Raw genomic sequence first — 12,288 nt, 5'->3', positions numbered from 1 at the left:
AAGCAGACTGTGAAGGACAAAAGGATCTCTCAAAACTGGGTAACAAAATGGCAAGTGAAATTCTATGTTGATAAATGTAAAGTAATGCACATTGGAAAACATAATCCCAACTATACAGATAAAATTATGGGATCTAAATTAGCTGTTACCACTCAAGAAAGAGATCTTGGTGCCATTGTGGAGAGTTCTCTGAAAACATCCACTCAATGTGCAGCGGCAGTCAAAAAAGCAAACAGAATGTTGGGAATCATTAAGAAAGGGATAGATAATAAGACAGAAAATATCATATTGCCTCTATATAAATCCATGGTAAGCCCACATCTTGAATGCTGCATGCAGATGTGGTCACCCCATCTCAAACAAGATATATTGGAATTGGAAAAGGTTCAGAAAAGGACAACAAAAATGATTAGGGGTATGGAATGGCTGTCATATGAGGACAGATTAATAAAACTGGGACTTTTCATCTTGGAAAAGAGACGCCTAAGGAGGGATATGATACAGGTCTATAAAATCATGACTAGTGTGGAGAAAGTAAATAAGGAATTGTTATTTACTACTTCTCATAACACAATAACTAGGGATCATCAAATGAAATTAATAGGTAGCAAGTTTAAAACAAACAAATGGAAGTATTTTTTCATACAATGCACAGTCAACCTGTGGAACTCCTTGCCAGAGGATGTTGTGAAGTCCAAGACTATAACAGGGTTCAAAAAAGAACTAGATAAGTTCATGGAGCACGTGTTCATACGTGGCTATTAGCCAGGATGGGCAGGAATGGTGTTCCTAGCCTCTGTTTGCCAGAAGCTGGGAATGGGCGACAGGGGTGGATCACTTGATGATTACCTGTTCTGTTCATTCCCTCTGTAGCACCTGGCATTGGCCACTGTCAGAAGACAGGATACTGGGCTAGATGAACTTTTGGTCTGACCCCGTATGGCCATTCTTATGTACGTTCAGATTCGGGCAGGAGTCTGGCTCTGAAACCCCGCGAGGGGGATGAGTCTCAGAGCCCAGGCCCCAGCCCAAATGTCTACACTGTGAATTTTCAGGCCCTCAGCCCGAGCCTCAAGAGTCTGTCAATTGACCCAGGCTCTGAGACTCGGTGTCGTGGGTTCTTTATTGCAGCGTAGACATACCCCAGAGAACATTAAAACAGAGCCTGCCTTTTGCACTTTGGCTAAGATAATGGAAACAATTGGTGCAGGACACTTGAGAGGTGTGATTTTGCCCCCACCCCCGGCAACCCTGCCTGTAGAAGGGCACATCTGGGCCTGATTTCTGTGGGTGCGATTGCATCCATGGAGCCTGGCTACTGCCTCCACTGGACAATTCACAAGTAACCCCTAAACTAACCTGGTTCAGTCTCTGAAGTTCATATTCCATTGACTTCTTGCTGCTTTCCACCTCCTTCAGAAGAGACTAGGAGGAAGATTTTCACTTGGTCAGGCATCATGTTTGACAGCACATTCACTCAGATGAAAAAGCAACAAGGGACCACTGTGATCACCTAGGCTATCTCCTGAATAACGCAGGAAATAAGACTTTCTTGAATTAATTCACTAGTCACAACTACGGACTTGCAGCTCTCCTCTACAACAGCCATATTTTTAGATGCACTCTTACTCTAAAACTGCCTTTCATTGGCTACAGCTTGTATGTATCTGAAAAATGCATCTTGTCACCATCATGCTTTTAACAGCTGAGCTGCCAATACTAGGTTAGATCGGGAGGGTGGGGGGTGTATTTAGGTTTAATATGAGATGTGAATTATTTGTGTTATGTTTTGGATATTTTAAAAATGTTTATTTTCTTTTAGGGTTTTCCATTAAAAAAAAGAGTGACTGTTCCCTTTCGGCACATTAAACATTTTTTTTAAAGGAAAAAAATCAAAGAAAGAACAAAAATGAAGTTTCGATGAGAGGACGCACCATACACGTGTCTCCTCTGTAACAACGCGTGTCATAACTATAAAGGGAAGGGTAACAGCCCTCCTGTGTACAATACCATAATCTCTCCTGGCCAGAGACACCAAAATCCTTTTACCTGTAAAGGGTTAAGAAGCTCAGGTAACCTGGCTGACATCTGACCCAAAGGACCAATAAGGGGACAAGATACTTTCAGATCTTGGTGGGGGGAAGGCTTTTGTTTGTGCTCTTTGTTTTGGGTGTTGTTCGCTCTTGGGACTAAGAGGGACCAGACATCACTCCATGCTCTACAAATCTTCTGAACAACTCTCTCATATTTCAAACTTATAAGTAACAGCCAGGCAAGGCGTGTTAGGTTTATCTTTATTTTCTCAACTTGTAAATGTTCCTTTTGCTAGTGGGTTTACCTCTGTTTGCTGTAACTTTGAACCTAAGGCTAGAGGGGGTTCCTCTGGGCTCTTTGAATTTGATTACCCTATGAAGTTATTTTCCATCCTGATTTTACAGAGATGATTTTCACCCTTCTTTCTTTAATTAAAAGCCTTCTTTTTAAGAACCTGATTGATTTTTCCTTGTTTTAAGATCCAAGGGGATTGGATCTGGACTCACCAGGAATTGGTGGGGGGAAAGAAAAGGGGGGGGGGAATGATTAATTCCTCCTGGTTTTAAGATCCAAGGGGTTTTGGATTGGTGTTCACCAGGGAATTGGTGGAGGAGTCTTTCAAAGCTACCCAGGGAAGGGAGTTAGCACTTGGGAGTGGTGGCAGCAAAACCAGATCTAAGCTGGTAGTTAAGCTTAGAAGTTTTCATGCAGGTCCCCACATCTGTACCCTAAAGTTCAGAGTGGGGAAGGAACCTTGACAACGCGCATTGAACTGAATGCAAAATGGTGGCTGCCTCCAACAAATGCCTAGAAACGTAAAGGATTGATACACACAGAAGACCTGCCTAATTGTCACACTGTTACATCCACTATATTTGAATTGAGTTATGGCAAAATGCCTAGGACAGAAGAACGTGCTCAAAAGATAAGCCTTACCTTCAGCCTTTGGACTTCCTGCCGCAGATCTGTCATTTCCAGTTGAAGCTGTTCCAGTTCCTCACCGTCGGTGCAGCTGACAGAGTCAAAAGTCTGGAACACATTGGTGCACACGGTGAGTGAGTTCGGCTTATCTTTCACCATGAGCATGTGGTTACAACGCATGAATACTTTTGACATACCCCGACCAATCATTATTCAAAATAATTTTCAGACAGTTTGTGTTCTTACAAAATGACATAAGTGTCACAATAAATAATCTAATTGTGGTTTTGTATTCCATAGGAATTCAGGCTCCACGCCATGAGACAGCTGGAATAATGGTTAATTCTCACTGTGTTACTGAAGTGACAATAGCTGGAATGGATTCACCATGGCTAATTTTCCTTCTGTATCACCATCAAAGTGACATAAGATGGCCCCTTTAAGCAATGAAATATCTTGAATGGCTTTACTGTGGTAATTTTTTCTTTTGTGTGGCTAGAAAATTGACATCAACAGCTTTCTTCAAACCATTACATAGGGTTTTTTTTTCTAATTCATTAAGCATGGGAAGTCAGGTCTTTTATGGGATTTCCTTTAAGCTTTATGATTAAGGGATGAAATTCTAGCCTCTCTTTTCTATAACTAAAGTATAAGTGAAAGATAGCCCATTAGTCTTTGCCTTCTCTGCCTTTTGGAGAAAGATAGCACTGTCGCTGTTTTCTTCTACAGTTTACAGCTATCATCCAGACCAAGAATCCAGGATACAGCTACTTGGTCCCAAATCATCTTATGGTATATACCTTTCTCTTACATCAGCTCACAGAAAGACCCAGAAGGTCTTTGATCTGAGAGGAGCTTTGGAACCAAGGCAGAGTGCAGTAGGCGAGGAAGAAAAGCAAGAAACAGTATTTGGCTAAGGCTGACCAGAGAGTGAAAAGCAGATGTATCCAATAAACTGGCCACTTCGTGCTGAGTGAATAGCACAGAACTGGCATCAAGGCCAGCCTCCTCCAGCTCATCTTGCAGCAGATCCCTGAGTGCTTGAAGAAAATCTATGAGAGAAAAAGAGAGAGAGTAGTCACAGTATGAGGAGAGAGCGCCTGGAACTGAGTTTACACAGCCAACTTTCACAGAAACCACAGATTATCCAGGAGAAGGTAATACATTTCATTTCCATGACTACAAACATTATAGCAAACCCAACCACCTCCAGCAGAGAGAAGGTTCTCTATCCCATCCCAAATCTCTGTCTATTGAATACAGGGTCAGTATGCAGTATGCTTTTGCTAGCCATAGTTTAGAGACCTCTATCCAATTTTCTAGAAATCATTGCTTAGGATTAAAAAAAAAAACAACCCCACAACCACCACCTAGCATTTTCATCAGAGAAACTACTTGGAAGCAATGCTGCACTTCAGTGCAGAGACAAAGGAGTTACTTTACCAAACCTTAGAGGGCAGCAATTTCCTGCCAGCCCACATAAAGCAGGTTTGTCATTCTGTTTTTGCAGCTTCCTTTTGCCATTGCTGGTGAGCAGGCTGAAGGTTTGAGGAGAAGGGGCCTGTGCACTCCCTCTCTGTTACTCCCATTTTACACGTGGACCAGTCAGAGACCTTTTCCTTGTGTGACCAGTTACTGAATAAATTGCATCTGAACTAAAACCTGTCTGGGCACTGAACTGTAGGGTTAGAAGGGACCGCAAGGGTCATCTAGTCTAACTCCCTGCCAAGATACAGGATTTGTCGTGTCTGTTTCTTTATTCTAGCTGTCACCTCCCAGGTGGCATGTATCATGTCCCAGAGCAGTCAATGGCGTTATACCAGGGATGAAATGCGCCTTCTGTCTTATATTGCACATAGCAGCACCCTGCTCACCTCCATAGGCCACTGTTCCCTGCGAATCTGTGATCAGACTCTGCCGTAATTGCTTCTTCTTCTCCTCGGTCACATCCAGACCCAGATATTGCAGCACCTTTAAACAGAAGCAACAAGTCCACAGAATAATCCCCACAGGAATGCAAGTTTTCTGGAAGGAGTTGGGGGGGAGGGCAGTCTGAGCTGGATTTATCATCAAGTTCATCATCATTCACACAGTAAACATGATTTTTCATGGAGCAGGTCTGGCCTAGGTCTCCATGTCACCTCCTCACCTAGATCTGGAACCATGTTGCATCTCTTCTGATCTCTTCCCATGAGCACTTCATACAGAGTATGGGACAGATCTTCAGCTGATGTAAACTGTTCTCGCTCCAGTGAAACCAATGGACAATTTCCACCAGCTGAGGCTGTGCTGCTAAGAGTTCAGCTTCCTTTCAGGTTCCCATTTATGCTCGCTCGCTCACTCCCTAGAATGAGTCTTCGGCGTGGTTAGAGCGAGCAAACAATACAAGTCTCACTGCTTTTTTCTGCAGAAGGCATTGTCATAATACTTTACGCTTCCATGGGGCCTTCCAGTCAAAGAGCTACGTTATTATTATTTATTGTTTCTTTGGTTTCTTTATTTTGTGTAGAAGACACAAACATTAATTAATCAAACCTCACCGCAGCAACACAGACAAACAAATCCATGTTATTTCTATTTTATACATGACAGGACTGAGGGACACAGAGACTAATGCACGGTCCCGTTCTGCAGCAAGTCAGTGACAGAGCCTAGATTAGAAGCCATGTATTGTCCCCTTCTCTAACCGATAGACACATGGGAAATTCTGGATTTTCTCCAGCTTGGGCCCACAACCTTGGAGAATCCCTCTTGGGGGAAATAAAATGGCATTCAGAAACACAGCTTTTAAAGTGCAAGGCAAAGTGTGCTATGCTCCTTATAAATGAAGCAACTTTGTGTTAAAGCCAGAATAAGTAGAGACCAATGAGAAAATACAACCCTGAATTCTAAATGAGAAGCATTGTGCATTTCTAGCAGGAAACGTTGTACCCACATGCTACATTCCTGATTTTCCTGGGATTCCAAACTGAAAAGGCAACTGCTTTGTCCACCATGAGGTGGCAGCAAATGCTAGCCTCTATGCCTGGAAAGGTGTGTCTTGCCCAGCAAGCTGTATCAGCGCCAACAGGAATAATAGAACCAGATACTCATGACAGACGCTGTACCTATCCAAAAGCCTGGGTGGGGAGATAACCTTGGGGTGGGTGGTACATTTCTAGACTGTATCCATCACATTACAAGAAAATACAGTACGGGTGGGCGGGGTGTTCATATTTGATATAAAATGGTTGAGAATAAGAAACCCAAAGGACAATCAAGTTAATTAGGCCTCACTATTTAGTCACCAGTAAGTTCTGGTCCCCATCCTTTGAAGAGGATTGGAATGTTTTATCAAAATACTTTAAACTAGGAAAAACCCCACAACATTCTTTAGATCCTCAGCACTTCAAGCACATCTTGACACATTGTTATATTGGGCCTGATTCTTGCTTAAGGCTGGTCTACACGGGGAACGTACACTGGCATAACTACATCTACATTCATACCCCTGAGAGACGTAGGTGTGCCGATCCAACCCCCGGTGCACACAGCGCTAGGATGATGGAAGAACTCTTCCGTAAATTTAGCTACTGCTTTTTGGGAAAGGGGATTACCTACCCCAACAGGCAAACCCCTCCCATCAGTTTAGGTAGCGTCTACACTGTAGGGCTACAGAAGCGCAGCTGCAGCTGTAGCAGTTTCAGTGTAGACGTCCCCTTACACTAAGGCCCAGTTATATGGCTCTAGCAGTACAAAATGGGTGTAGGTTAGTGTAATGAGAATTTAGGCCATCATAGCAAAAAGTGCTCAACTTCAATGAGAGCAGGATTGGACCCACAGATAGTGGAAGGGGGGTCCTTCTGAATCAAAAGCTCTCTATAGATGTGTAACACTAGTGCCAACAATAACCTTGCCAGAGGAGGACACGGGAGATTTTAGGGGCTCTCTGGACACAAAGCCAAGCCAGGAGAATTCAAATGCCTGTAGGTTCTAATCCATGTGATGCTGTCACACTGAGTCTTCCCTGTTTCAGGTCTGGCATCCTCTACATCTCAGAATTTTGGAGGAATGGCGCAGATATTTCTTGACCGCAAACTGAACTCAGATATGGTGCAACAGTGTCATTTTTTCACAAGACCTGTTCTGATAGTTTGGTAGAAGCCTATTATCCCTCTATCTCATTAATCAGATTAGGACTTGAACCTAATTGTACTGGATGAGCTCTGTGATCCTAATAATGTAATCAATGTTTTGAGCACTGTGTCTGTATCTCACATTACCTGAACTATGACTCATGCATCTATTAATAGCCCTATACACCCAGGTCAGGTTCTGGATTAGAATAAAGGGGAATCAGATGGAGCAGACTGAATCCAGCACTAGATGATGTAGGTGCAGATTAGGTCATGTGATCCAGTGCTATAGATTTATTCCTATGCAAACAGGTAGGCACCAGATTCTGTCAGACTAGGTTTGTGGTATTTTAATCTCTCCTGAAAGCAAGCGACATACTAACCCCAATGCCTTTCATTGACACCGTCATCATGAGCCCGAACATAATGTTTGTGCAACAGAATTGGGAAAGATTCAAGCTGAGAAACCTAGATATATTCGCAGCTCCACATGTGCGTCCATGGGATCTCAGTGCATAGACACCAAGGTACAGTCTGTGCACTGATTTGAGAATATACCACCACATATAAAATAAATGGCATATTGCCAAAGATTAACAGCCTAAAAAACAAACAAACATTTTTTCCACCAAATACCTTTAGATGGCTTGAGCAAAGACAGAAAATTACAAAACAAAGTAAATAAGGCAATGCCCAGATTTGGACAAAGCCCTATTGCAATCATTCTCCAACTTTTCCATCATTCTTCAAGTTCGAGATCCTCTCACTTGGCACTCCCAGTCCTAATCTTTCACCTGCCCTGCAGCTGCCAAAAGTGCTTGTGTACTGTGTGTACTTGTGGAGTTGCAAATAATGACCTTGCTCCTTGTCATACAAACATACAGCAAGAGAACGTACTAGCTTCTTGCATGCAATAAAATGATGAGCATCATTTTTAGGTAGTTATGCTTCATGGTCTCTTTCAAATGTTTTACACTATTACCAATGCCAGTTACTAGTGGTTTGGGGCTGGACACCACAGAATAATATATTGCCTATTGGTATGTATGGGATGCCACATTCACCCATAAACTAGAATACTGTATATTCACAAATGCAATGAAGTCTGTATCAAACCATTACCACTTGTATTTGGAGCTCAGCCATTATTATTATTTGTATACAGTATCACCTAGGAGCCCTACTGCTAGACCAGGGCCCCACTCTGCCAGGTGCCGTACAAACAAAGGACAAAAATGGAGTACAGTTTTATCCAGTCATCTATCTGGAAGGTAATTTCAACCCAGCAATATTATGGTAAAGACAATGGCCCCAACTGAGATGTGGCATACCAGGATGACACTCCCACTAAGACAATACAATTGTCCTCCTTATTAGAGCCGGAAAAAAAAAGGAAAAAACAGGTTTGCAAAACAAATAAACTAATCAGAATATTTTTCCATTTTGGATTCAAACTTGACCAATTTTCATTTGTAATGTTTTTTTGCAGGATTTTTGTGTCCTGGTTTCCATTTTTTTTAAATGACAGGAAAACAAAACAGGATTTCAGCCATTTAGGAAAGCAAGCAAGCAAGCAAGAGAAAACCAAATATGGTAATTTTTTTTCATTTCTGATTTTGTTGAAAAACTGAAATAATTTCTAAAAACACCCAAAAAGGGCTATTTTTGAATGATAAACTTTTTCTTTGAAATTTTTGAACCATCTCTAGCTTTCAGACCAGGACTGAGTTTGCCCCTGCATCCTGGTTTGCTGCCTATAAGATCTGAAGACACAGAAAGTGTTCTTTCTTTTGCTGTTCTATTTTGTGTTTATGTTTTCTTCTGGCCTTCAACATTTTTTGGCCCATTATCTCCAAAGGCACCTCACCTATTCCTGCAGAGAAGCAGCTGTCTCCAAGCAGGACATTGATGCTGTTCTATTAACACGGAATGCTGAATTGGACTGGGGCCCACAAAATTATCTCTGAGGCAGAGACCCATGAGTCTCCTGTTTCAATCCCTAATCTTGCTTGACCTGGGACTGCCTGGATATCTTAACATTAGTGTGGTTCTCAGACTTTCATAGCATGAACCACAACTTAATATCCAACCTCACTTCCCCTCCCATCTACCACCGCCTGGCCCCACCTCCTCTCTCATTTGCCATCACCTGATCCTTCTTCCCTTAACCATCCTCATACAAATTACAGCAATTTCCTTCCTGGAAAAGCAATATGAGGGAAGTGCTTATGTAGTTTTAGCATCTTTTAATGCAATTTAGCAGCTGGAAAGAAGTAGGAGGAGCTGGCACCATGTAGTCTGGGAGCCCCCATCATTTTATTGAGCACAAAATCTCAATTTCAAGGCAGGAAGCCTTTTAACTTACCAGTTCGACTTTCCCATCCTTGAGTCGAATATGGGGATCCAGCGCTACTTTCGGTTTGCTGCCCGAAGCTGCTCTCTGACTAGAAGGTGAAGCAGGCGCTAAATAACATTAAGCAATCATTAGTGGAAGAGCATGGGAGGTGGGGGGGGGGGGAAGAGAGATGTTGACAAGGCGCGTCCCAAACTAAGCTCAGGGCTTTGGCATTGCATAAAATATGTTTCAAGTACAGATAGGCTAAAATCAGAGGCCAGGATTTTCAGAGGATGGGTGCTCAATACTCTCTGAAAACCAGGACACTTTAAAATCTCCACTTGGGCATCACAAATGAAGGCAACTAAAATTACAAGTCGCTTCTGAAAATCTTGGCCAGAAGTTTATATATGAGGCCTGGGACTCTGAACTTTGGTGATTTGAATAAAATTCAACCTGGATTCCGACCACCCCAATTTATGCTTCGGTTTTACAAAACCAAAACCCAACCAGTGAGGTTTTATAAAAATCCACCCCGGCCCCTTAGCCCAGGAGTTCTAACCCAGATTCAAAGTAAGGTTTATGTAAGTGCTGGACTGAGTGTGGTCTCAGAGAAGTGTTCCCAACTCCCATTAAAGAGAGAATTCACAGGTTAAAAACACACAAGAAAACGTGTTGCAGGATTTCTCCCTGCGTTGCTGTTATGAAAAGCACCAGCTCCCTTTCACTCAGGCTGGGCAGGCTGCATAGTATGTGCAGGGTGTACAGTTAAGATGAGGCTGGAGAATGCTTGTGTCCACAATAGAAATTGTACTGTAAGAAGGGAAACGGTAGAGTGTCTCCGTCAGAGAAAATGACTGAGGCATTGGGAAAGAGACCCAGCTGCTGACAATCTGCTCTTCATTACAGGGGGCATTTTCAAAAGTGCCCAAATGACTTAGGAGCACAAGTCCCGTTGACTTCAGTGGGACCTGTGCTTAGGAAAATCCCACAATTCAGTTAATTCCTGCAGCCCCCAACAGACCCCTCCAGAAGAGGACTGCAGAAACTGCTGCTCATTTAAGGGGAGGCCCAGATGGACTCTAAAAATGGGTAATGCCACCGCTCCTTTTAAGACCCTGCTAATGAAGCTCTTTGAATCTGATAACAAAAAGGGCTTATAAAACCTGACCCTGTTCACACCAGAGTCAGTGACAAAATTCCCATGGACTTCAGTGGTACAGGATCATGTCCATAGAAGAGTGTCCAAGAGCCATTTTCTTTCATCTTTGCAATGCCTGGGAACTGGGGCACAGGTTAACAAAGAAACTGATACCCAGATCGCCTTAAAGACCTCCTGCTGTTTTAAATCAGTGGGTGGGATTTTCCAAAGCACAAGGGATTTAGGAGCACAAGTCCTGTTGAAAAAAAATCAGTGAGACACATGCTCCTAACTCACTCAGGTACTTTTGAAAAAATGCCACTCACTGTGACTCTCAGGTGAAGAGAAGATTTTATGGAAACACAGGGGAAAAGCAGCAGAGGTGCTGTCACAAGCGTAATCCTCCTAATCCTGATATTTATCTGTCCCGCTAATGCCAGCAGCTGGGAAGCAGGGCCTGAGGTAATAAACGGGTTCACTGGATTGGTCACCCAGCCCCATGCTGTGTAGGTTCAAGGGCAGATCATTCCCCTTCAACTCCTTGCTAATCAGGATTAGCTCCATGCAGCTTTGCTCATAAACTCTCAACACAGACATCCCAGGCAATCCTGAAGGCCACCAGGCACCGGTGATCAGTCAAGAGGCCCCAGTGACTTATTCAGATTTCAGACTAAGCTCCTGTCCCCCCAAAACTATTTGTTTATTCCAATGTATAATGGGGCCTGTTCAGAACTCTGTGCCCTTCACTGCACTCGTAACACCCGCTATTAAAAGCAGACATCTGTAATGGACTGCCTGAGATGATTCTCAGCCTAGATTATACTATTTGTATGACTAGCAGCCCAACTGAGATCAGGGTCCTAGTGTGCGAGGCGCTGTACAGAAAAAGAGCAGGAGACGGCCCCTGCCCCAAAGAATTTACAGCCTAGACAGACAAAAGATGGGAGGGGGACACAAAGGAGAAGTGACTTGCCAAGGGTTACATAGCAGAGCTGGGAATAGAACCCAGTCTGCCTGACTGACAGTCAGTCAGTCAGTCAAGGGCCCTGTCCACCAGACTACACTGCCTCACAGGTCTACTATGTAGATAGACTAACTAACAACTGCCCCCCATAGGCTGGCCTTGGCCCGTCCCTTCAGACCCTCCCCTTCAAGAGGAAATATGTTCTTGACAGCATGTCCTGGGGGTTAACAAAGCAGGTCTGGGGCCTTACCAGTGTGGGGAAGCATATTTCAGAGTGGAGGGCCCTTAACAGACCTTCCTGCCTGCAGCTCTCTCTTGTTTCAACCAAAGGATCTCTTCTCGAACGCCAATGCAGAATGCAGTGTGGGAGTGGGAAAGAGTCTGTCGTAAGCCTTGTCTGCACTAGGAGAAAGGTGGGGTTTCACCAGGTGGTAGCTAAAGCGTGGTGACAATCACATAGTGAAAACCAGTGTGGCTAAAGCAGGGGTAGCTTTCACACAGTGGTTGGTTGAGGTAACCTGTAGGTTCCCCTTATACCTGGTCACATGTGCAAACTGCCTTGCCCACACTAGGATGTTTTACCACATATTAGTTACCACATGTTAGCTAGCATGGGGTAAACTCCCCACCTTTATCCCTGGTGCGGTGCACCCGCAGTGTCAGAATAAAGTTTACAGTATCATGTTGAAGATTATCTCTAGGGCCACTGAACTGTGTGTATCTCTGCAATTTCCACAGACTCCAACAAGAATAGTGAAGACTTATGTGAGGCCAGAAC

The 12,288-nt window shown here is 43.5% G+C and overlaps 1 protein-coding gene across 2 annotated transcripts in view; it reads right to left on the bottom strand.

Annotated features, from left to right (window-relative positions):
• The window catches only part of LOC128844500 (syntaxin-binding protein 4-like), a 113,528-nt gene that overhangs the window by 24,089 nt on the left and 77,151 nt on the right, over positions 1–12,288 (bottom strand). For both annotated transcript variants that reach the window (XM_054042293.1, XM_054042294.1), the window contains exons 12-16: positions 9,436–9,533; positions 4,830–4,926; positions 3,880–4,007; positions 2,971–3,063; positions 1,360–1,425 (exon numbers count right to left, since the gene is read on the bottom strand). In XM_054042293.1, the coding sequence (XP_053898268.1) occupies positions 1,360–1,425; positions 2,971–3,063; positions 3,880–4,007; positions 4,830–4,926; positions 9,436–9,533 (482 nt within the window). The remainder of the gene's footprint in view (positions 1–1,359; positions 1,426–2,970; positions 3,064–3,879; positions 4,008–4,829; positions 4,927–9,435; positions 9,534–12,288) is intronic.

This window comes from Malaclemys terrapin, chromosome 10 (genome assembly GCF_027887155.1).
Source record: "Malaclemys terrapin pileata isolate rMalTer1 chromosome 10, rMalTer1.hap1, whole genome shotgun sequence".
Classification (NCBI taxonomy): domain Eukaryota; kingdom Metazoa; phylum Chordata; order Testudines; family Emydidae; genus Malaclemys; species Malaclemys terrapin.
The sequence above is the reverse complement of the archived record's forward strand: the minus strand, read 5'-3'. Positions and strand labels throughout refer to the sequence as shown.